The 9,607-nt window shown below is 39.6% G+C and overlaps 1 protein-coding gene across 2 annotated transcripts in view; it reads left to right on the top strand.

The window, feature by feature from the left end:
• The window catches only part of LOC106871094 (mucin-5AC), a 33,901-nt gene extending 25,996 nt beyond the window's left edge, over nt 1-7,905 (top strand). For both annotated transcript variants that reach the window (XM_014917390.2, XM_014917391.2), the window contains exon 5: nt 684-7,905. In XM_014917390.2, coding sequence (XP_014772876.1) covers nt 684-4,335 — 3,652 coding nt within the window. In that variant the 3' untranslated portion in view covers nt 4,336-7,905. The remainder of the gene's footprint in view (nt 1-683) is intronic.
• The last annotated feature ends 1,702 nt before the right edge of the window (nt 7,906-9,607 follow it).

Below are 9,607 nucleotides of genomic sequence, written 5' to 3'. Positions count from 1 at the left end.
TTTTTTTTGAAGAGGAAAATTTTGTTTTGGGGGAAAAAGGGAGAGAGAGAGATAGGGAAAGAGAAGCAAAATGTGGGGAATAGAGAGAGGTATCAGGAAAGAGGAGAAAAAGTAATAGCAATAAAAGATGGGGAAAGGATAGAGAGATGGCTGGCTAGAGAGAGAAAGAGAGAGGCTTCTTTTCAATTTTGTGTGGTCAGTTCATTGAAATTTCATTTTTTCCTTTCTCCATTCTTTTTTCTTTTTTTTTTTCCTTTTCCCACTGTATACTTATCAACATATTTGTAAATAAACGCATTTTCTCACAAGAGCTGGTGACCTTTCAGAGGTATTAGTTTCCTAAAATTTTAGGAAACTGAAAGGTCACCAGCTCTTGTGAGAAAATGCGTTTATTTACAAATATGTTGATAAGTATACAATGGGAAAAGAAAAAAAAAAATTTCAATGAATTGACCACACCAGATTGAAAAGAAAAAACCTCTCTCTCTCTCTCTCTATCGTATCCTATCTAATCTAGCTATCCTTTCCCCATCCTTTATTACTATTAATTTTTTCTCCTCTTTCCTGATTGTCTTGGAAGCTCTCTCTCTCTCTATCTATTCCCCCCTCCTCCGCTTTGTGTTATTTATCATTAATGTGTTGTTATTGTGAATTATTTGGTTATTTTATCATTTCTTTTCCAGAGTTTCAAAACTGCCGAATTCTGATACCGAGGTTTCAAAGGCGCCACCAGCACCAAACCAAACTGCAACCAGCAAAGTGACAACAGCTAACTCTAAAGCTACTGGCAGTACCCCTCCGGCTAGCAATACCCAGAAAGCTTATGCTCTTTATGTTGGGGGCCAGTTGAAGTACATTCTTCCATACAATGGTCTTTTAGCAGCCACCAATCCCAATCAACCTGAAGGTGAGATGAAAAAGTTGATTTGTCGAGGAGTGAATGGCAAAACAGAAATAGCTTTGGCAAAACCGACAATTGTGTGTGATAACGAAAAGAAAAAAATTGTGTTTGTTGTGCAGAAAAAGTCTCCTGACTCACCAAGTCAAATTGTCTCGACAAAAACAACAACTGAAAATAAAGCCTCAACAAAATCTTCGAATCTTCTAACATATGGTTCTTTTCTAAACCATGGCATCTCGGACAACATGCTGAAACTGTTATTGCCAAGTTTTGTTCCTTCTGAAGTATCCACAACAGCAACTACGACTCCAACTCCAACAAAATCAACCACCACAACAACACTTCCAGCTACCACTGTTGGTTCCAAGGTAACATCGGCCAAAAGTCAGTCTGATGTGAATAGTTCCCAAATTGAACCAGCTTCAACAGACAGACCAAAGGATGTGTCTGTAGCCACTTATGTTAATTCTACAGGGAATAATCAGAATGTGGGTACTTCTGGTGCTGCACTGACCACGACTACGACATCTACTAAAACACTGACCACTGCAGTAGTAACATCAACAACACCAGCAACACTGACAACAGCAGCAACACCGACAACAGCAACAACACCAGCAACAACAACAACAACACCAGCAACAGTAACAACACCAGCAACAACAACAACAACAACAGCAGATGAAACAACAGAGGATTCTGGTTCAATCCACCCTGTGAAACTGTTTTCACGAGATTCTGCCAGAAAACTTTGTCCTCCAACTTCTTCCTCTGTATCATCGGTTCCTGTTCCAACTATTTTGGATGCCAGTGAAGTACAGAATAGTTCTGGCAAATCTCTGTTGAGATTTTCTTCTGTCTTGAATGAAAACAAACAGAAAATACAGTCCCACAGCAAACAAAGAAATGAAGCAGCAGCAGCAGAGAGGACGAATATGGCACCAACAGAGAGTCATTCTGAGAATGTTGTTCACCAGGACAAAACGGAGAATAGTGGGAAAGCTATCAGTAATAGTGACACAAATTGTGCTAAAAATCTGTCACAGCAATCTGAATCTGTAATGGAAGACTGCCATTCTGATAGTAAAGAAGTATCGCAAGATAATGCTGACGATGGTGATGATGATGGCATGTTTGGATTGAAGATATCTTCTGTTTTCTCTTTAGCTGAAGAACAACTGCGATCCAGTGAGGATGATGTTACAGCTTCGCAACTTGGAGAAAATTCTGAATTTGTTAAACCTTCTTCAGATTCCAGTTTCTTCCATGTAGAACAACCTCAAATAGATGGCTTTGCTGAAAATGACAACCTCCCAAATGAATCTAAATTCCAAAGAGTTTTAATCAATTCTCCGCAGTCAACGAGTTCCTTGTCAAGTCCACGGACCGTTGTCGTCAGCATGAACAACGAGGCGTTCACCTCTCCTGTGCAGCTGACAAATTCAAACGAGGAGGTCAGTGTGGACATCAGCATAGATTCAACCAATCACCGGAAACACATGAGTGCTGATCATGAGAAAACAACAAAATTACCACCAAATGCTGAACAAGATTTGGATAACTTCAACATGACCGATTCTCAGCTGAACAATTCACAGAAAGAAAATGCTTCACCAAAGAATTCTAGCTGTTCTGATAAAACTGAACAGGATCCTAAGTACATTTCTGTTGACATACGACGGCGTAATGGTCAGACAAAGGTAACAGCCGTCACTAATCCTAATCTGAAGAAAGAATCTGCTAAATCTATTGCAAGCACATTGGAAAGTGTGTCTTCAGTTACTTCTTTAGGCTCTGCCATACCTCAAGGAAATAGTTCCACTCGTCTTGCAGATGAACTGCAGTGTGCTGCCCATTCTCTACCTATGGGCAAATATGTTTTCATTCCATTGTCTGATAAAACGGTGGCTATTCCTTCACAAGGTGGCAAAACCAGCAGATCTGCCTATATTTTTGAAAAGAGTTTCAACCAGAATTCTATGCAAGTTAAAATGCCAAAATCTTTTGTAAATACTAAGGACTGTCCACCTCCAACTGTCGTATCAAATACTAATAATGGATCCCAAATAATTTTCCAAACCAACAACGCTTCTAAGTCTTTGAATGATGTGATTATTACTCCATCTGCAGATCCACTTCCAAGCTCTACAAAAGAAACTGTACCAACTCTGGAAGCCCCACCTATAATTACTGGTAAAAGAATACGTAGACCAAAAAAACATACTGGTTTTGAAGAAGATATTGATTTCATTCCTCCAGTTAGGAAATATCGGAAGAAATCCAAATCTGTTCTGAAAGAGAAAAAAAGTGGAATGGTTGCCAGTGATAATCCGAAGAAGACGAAAAGCCATGTTCCAACTCCCGAGAATAACAATTGTCTGTATTATATGAAGGAAGGGAGTAATAAAATCCAGCTTTTTGATTCTAAATCGGAATTAGCTACTGTATTGCGAGCGACTGGTACAGCTCTTGAAATTTCCAAAGTCGATCCAGTAAATGGCCATCGCTTGTTACCATCTTGCTCAACAGGTGTTGTACCAAGTGTAACTATGGTAACGCCGAAAGTGGCACCTTCTGTTGGCAGTATAGTTGATCCATCATATCAGAGTTGTAATTCTTCAGGTCTGCGAATTGATAATGTTCTTTCTCTGCAACCTAATACCGTTCATATCAAATCTGAACCCATAACTTCTGGTTATGGCGATGAACTAGTGAAAAGTCCTCATCATGTATCCCTCCTTCCATTAAACCCTCTCATTACTTTACCTCCTACTAGTGTACCAGATTCCTTAAATCTTGTTCAGAATATCAAAAAGGAACCGGTAAAATATGGTTACGAAGGGGACATCAATCCTGATTCGTCTGTCTCGTTATTAGCTCCCATCAACCAACATTCTTCCCTGTCATCAATCAAAGAAGAAAAACTTGGGCCTTGTCCAGAGAATGTTGCTTGTAAAAACTTAGCCTCCACACAAAAGGACGTTGGTCATTTAAGGGATTCTTCTAAATTATACAAGATGGACAAGTTTACCTTGTCAGGGTCTGGTAAGAAATTGAACTGTAAAAAGAAAGCAGTTGGCAAAAAGGCAGCTGTCAAGATAACAGGTTTTCCTTTAGAAACTCAAACATCATCATCATCGTCTGTGACTGACGACCTTTCATACAGCACTCCATCTCCTTCCAACCTTTCTCCTCTGCTCCCTGCCTCCCCCTCCACCTCCTCATCTTCTTGTTATTCTTCACATGTCAGCTCTTCAAAACACAACAGTCTAGAACTTCCAAGTGCCTCCACGTCATCGGTGACTCTCTCTTCCTCTCTGTCTGGGGAGACACCTCAGGAGGAACGGATTCGCCGCTTGAGGGAGATTCTGCGGGAGAAAGAACACAGCCTTGAGTTGATTCGACAGAATCTTGCTGTATCATCTACTCTTTAACTACAGGCAACAGCGTCGTCGTCGTTGTTACTATTACTACTAATACTACTACTACTACTACTGCTACTATTACTACAATCATACACCATTCCTGCTTCAGAACAATCTTTCGTCTCTCATCACATCCATCATGTGTCAACATTCATCATTCAATTGTTACTGTATATATAAAACCTCATTGGTTCCATACCATTTTCTCATTGTTCTCAACACTAGCCTGACATTCAGTTTCTGTGATTCTATCTTGAAGCTTCTATTTGAGACAGAAACACACACACACACACTCTCATGCACGCACACACAAATCCAAGCAAACAAACAGAACTGTGTTTCCTGCTCAAATAATTTGCAATAATGGTATGTGTATGGTTTGAATTGATAGCAAGAAAGGGACATTTTGCTCATATGTAGTGACTTACTCTGTGTGTGTGTGTGTGTGTGTGATGTTTCCCTGGGTATAATGCATCCTCATTAAGATTCCATAGAAGAAAAAAAAAAGAAACCCAACCAACCAAGCAATCAGCCTGTGTGTTAATGGATCAATGTCATTTTAAATTTATGTCTGGGTCCTCTAAAGTCAATATTAACCGACCATTTATAAATATTGATTTTGTTTCACTGTCTTTTCATATCAGATCTTGCATTACAGTTTCACTCTTGCATTATACACTGTGAAATGTGTGTGTGTATTTACACACACACACATATACTGGATTCCAGTTAATTGGCAAACCTAGAGACAATAACCCCTTGGCCTAATCCACTCCAGCTATGCCCAACATCCAAGGGTTTAGAACAACCAAGTAGCATTTTTATAGCTGCTTTCCTCCCCTAAAGCAGAGTTGGCTTTGCTGGGTCCTGGGTCCTATGCCGATCTGATTATGTTCTTGTCATGGTTCCCTTTTTGATGCTGTTTTATGGCCAGAAGCCCCTCTTGTCATCAACCTTTTTATTCACTTCTTATAGCAAGCAGGAATATATAGTGTAACTTGTAAAAAAAATCCGAGTAAACACAATTACTCTGGTTGTAAATTGCTGAAGCTTGGCCATTGCCTGCATCATTTGGTAGCAGTTCTCCCTGATATTCTCTGGGTGGGGGGGTCTATTGATAGCATCTATCAGAAATAAGAGACAGAGCAACTATTTTTCACTCTGATATGAATAGATATTCACAACCCAAATGCAAACTCGGTACTGATTCTTGTTGTGACGTTCTATAGTCTACTTACTGCTGCCTGTGTGCCATAAATGCCTGAAATCTTCAAAGATTTTAGTAATTCTCTTCATCTGGTATAAATAACAACATAATTAACTAATGACCCAATTAACCAGAATCTGCAAAACGTGTGTGTGTGTGTGTGTGTGCAAACAAAAATTCTCATAATTACAATGTTTTGCATATGTCTGCAGTATTTTCTGTAGTTATTTGTTCACATATATTTATATACATGTATATATCTATAAATACATATATAGACATGCGTGTGTGTGTGTGTGTGTGTGTGTGTTTATATATATAAGTGCAAGCGTAGCTGTGTGGTAAGAAGTTTGCTTCCCAAACATGTGGTGTTTTTGTGTCTGTATTTGTCCCCCACCACCGCTTGACAACCAGTGTTGGTATGTTTACATCCCCACAACTTATCAGTTCTGCAAAAGATACCAATGAAATAAGTACCAGGCTTAAAACGAATTAAGGGCTGGAGTTGATTCTTTCAACTAAAATGCATCAAGACGATGCCCCAGCATGGCCACACTCTAATGACTGGAACAAGTAAATGTAAAAAAGTAAAGTATGTCTGTGTACAGGTGTGTGTGTGTGTGTATTTGTTTGTTTTACATCTGTATTTCCATGCTAGCATGGGTTGGATGAATGTGTCATCAAGGTAATGTCTTACAGTCATGCTTTCCCTGTCACTAACCCTTACCACCTGTTTTTGAAGTCAGGAATCAGCGGAGCACTTGTTTGGCAGGGGAAACAATGGCAACGATGTCACCACTTTGACCTTGTTAGTAATTTTGGGAGGATATGTAAACACCCACACACATGTGGCTGTGCTCGTATGTATGTATGTAAGTGTGTGTGTGTGTGTATATATATATCACACATGCATGCACACCTCATAGTCTTCTCTCAGTTTCAGTTTATCAAATGCATCTTCAGTCATTTCATTGCTATCATAGAAGATGCCCAACGTGCCATGTGGTGGGACTGAACCAAAAGCCATGTGGTTGTGAGGTGAACTCCTTAACCACACAGCCATACTTGCACCTATTCTATATATGGAAACAAAACACTTGCACTTTGTTTGTGCAACTGATGATGTTATTACTGGATTTACTTTTAACTCAAAAATTGATATATCCACACACACACAGAGCAGACAGGTGTATATGAACCTTGGCAGTACCATTTCAGTCTGTCTCCGTGAGCAGTGAGATATTGAAATGACCGAATGTGCTCAAAGGCTAAATAGGTAGTCGGTGCTATGAGTTTATGTGAATCAGACAAATAAGAAGAATGAATTAGTAACATGTTACTTTTTGCAGTCCTCCATATCCACCCTCAATCAACCCTTTACTACAATCGTAGGAAGGACATTTCTAAGTCTTGACCATTGTTGATTTCTTTTAACAGAGACAGAAAGAAAGAAAAGAATCCCCCCCACCACATGACTAAAACTTTAATCTAATTGACTCCAACATGATGAAAGGCAAAGTTGACCTTGGTTGAATTTGAACTAAGTGCATAGAGAACTCGAATGATTACCACAAAGTAATCTAATGACTGTCATCATATACCTGTGTGTGTGTGTTTATATGTGTTTGAGTGATGTGTCTGTCTATACACAGGTGTACATGTATAGATTCATATATGAATATATACACATACGTTGCCATCAATTCTTACCAAGCAAAGTAATTCTTCTGCATGGCTGGATGTGTTTTCATGCAAAATTGGAAATAAGGGACATGTCATATTCAAGGGTTGGACGGTTTGACCAGGGCTGGTAAGTTGAGGGGCTGCACCAGACTCCAGCTGTAGAAACCATGCTTAATCAGACTGCAGTCTCGTGCAGCCCCTCAGCTTGCCAGCATGGACAACGGATGTTAAATGATGATGATGATGATGACACTTGTCTACAGCTGTCACACAGTATCGAGGCAAAGAGGCACAAGCACATGCACGCATACACACACACATGATGGGCTTCTTACATTTTTCATCTGTCAGATATTGTCACCTAGAGCACTATGCAATGGAATTGAACCCAAAACCCAGCAGTTAGGAAGCAAGCTTCTTAACTACACAGCCATATGTCTGTATGTGTGTGTGTCTGTATGTGTGTGTAGTATTATATACAAGTGTTCTGTGTTTATACATGACCTAATAATTACGGACAGTACTGTGTACAGATGCAGGTCTACCTTGTGATTGCATGGAAGAGTGTGTGTGTGTGTGTGTGTGATTTTCTACATTGAGACTACATTGCTATATCAACTTTCCATTAAATGCATTTATGAAATAATAAAGGTCCCTCAATCATTCTCTTCTATGTCCATATCCAGAAATGTGTGTAATTTCTGTTCTTTTTTTGTAATTTTTTTATTTCTTCATATTCCAGTGTTTTGCTTTATGGTTTCTTTTAACCAGGAAGTGTTGGTGGGGTGGGGGCTGCTGTTGATACTAAATACGGGTTGGGATGGAATGGTAAGTGAGAGAAAGAGTGAAGAGCAGAATGATAGAGATGAGAAATATGGAGATGATGTGATGGGGAATGGGTAAAGGAGGGGTGCTGCAGGCTAGAGAGAGATACAGTGACAGAGAAGATGGAGGGGGTGGATAAAGTTAGTGGTCAGTAAGGGCAGAGGTGGTGTTGATGGCAGATACGAAAAGTTGTTAAGGATATGGTAAGTTAGTCTGAAGATGGAGCTTTGAGGAAAAGGGGAAGATAACTGATGATACGGAATGGGATGATTAATGGAAAATTGGGAAGCGTGGATGGGTGTCAAAGGAAATGGTTCCAAGGACGGGGCAGGATAGTTGGTCAGAGAAAAAGGGGGTTGAAATAGGTCTGCTTCTACTCTTGTATAATTTACAGCACTAGTGAAAGCAAATACACACAAGGGGGGACAGAAAAATCACTTGAAGGACTTTGAGATCAACCCCAACACCTGGGAAACAAGACTATCCTACCTGGTGAAGCTGCACCAACAGAACAGGATTGCAGGGATACAACAAAAAACAAATGTGAATTACTCAAGGGCAGAGCCTCTTCCACAAGTTCCACATTTACTGATCAATACTTCTTTATACTATTGCCCTCATCCATACACATCATCTGACTAAACCAGTCTCCTTTCTTGTCCTCACTTTTTTTCTCAGCACCATTTTTGTCATGCACAGATGATGTTGCTCATCTTCCAGAGCATTCTAGCTTCGTTCCTTTCTAGTCTCTCTCTGCCCCCTCCATCCATGGCCAATTTTTCACTGCTATCCATACAATCTGCCCTTCATTCTAACGGAGGGGCCCTTTATTATGAACAAAGCTAATAACTCTGAACTCTCTCCTACCACTTCTTTTTCTAATTATTACACTTTCAGAGCATTCTCCTCCACTGTTAATTTTATCACCTAGGCAACAGAAACTACTACCTCTAAGGATCCCCTTTGGCATTTGAGGAAATCTATTTTCCTGTATGTTCTTGCACATCTGCCACATACACATGCACTACTTTCTCTGTTAACCTTCTTGTCATTCTTCTACACTTCTGATCTGCCCATAGCTTGCACTGGGTACTCTGTATGAAACATCGTCCAGTACCTTTTCTACTGGATATCAACTGAGGCTTTATTTACATTTGACGGATATCTGTCCTCATCTTGTTTGTTGTTAACACAACATTTCGGCTGATATACCCTCCAGCCTTCATCGGGTGTCTTGGGGAAATTTCGAACCTGGATTCTCATTCCTAAGGTATTTTTCGATGTTATTATTCTGAGTTCGATTCCAGGCAGTGACCTGAATAATAATAATAATAATAATAATAGTAATAATAATTACATTGAAAAATACTTTAGGAATGAGAACCCAGGTTTGAAATTTCCCCAAGACACCTAATGAAGGCTGGAGGGTGTATCAGCCGAAACGTTGTGTTAACAACAAACAAGATGAGGACAAATATCCGTCTAATGTAAATAATTCCTTGTCTCTTAAATATAGAACTGTATCAACCAAGGCTATCCCTGTTTGTTTACTAAAACTTTAGTCTT

Source organism: Octopus bimaculoides, chromosome 2 (genome assembly GCF_001194135.2).
Source record: "Octopus bimaculoides isolate UCB-OBI-ISO-001 chromosome 2, ASM119413v2, whole genome shotgun sequence".
Taxonomy (NCBI): domain Eukaryota; kingdom Metazoa; phylum Mollusca; class Cephalopoda; order Octopoda; family Octopodidae; genus Octopus; species Octopus bimaculoides.
This window is presented reverse-complemented; position numbering and strand designations above follow the sequence as displayed.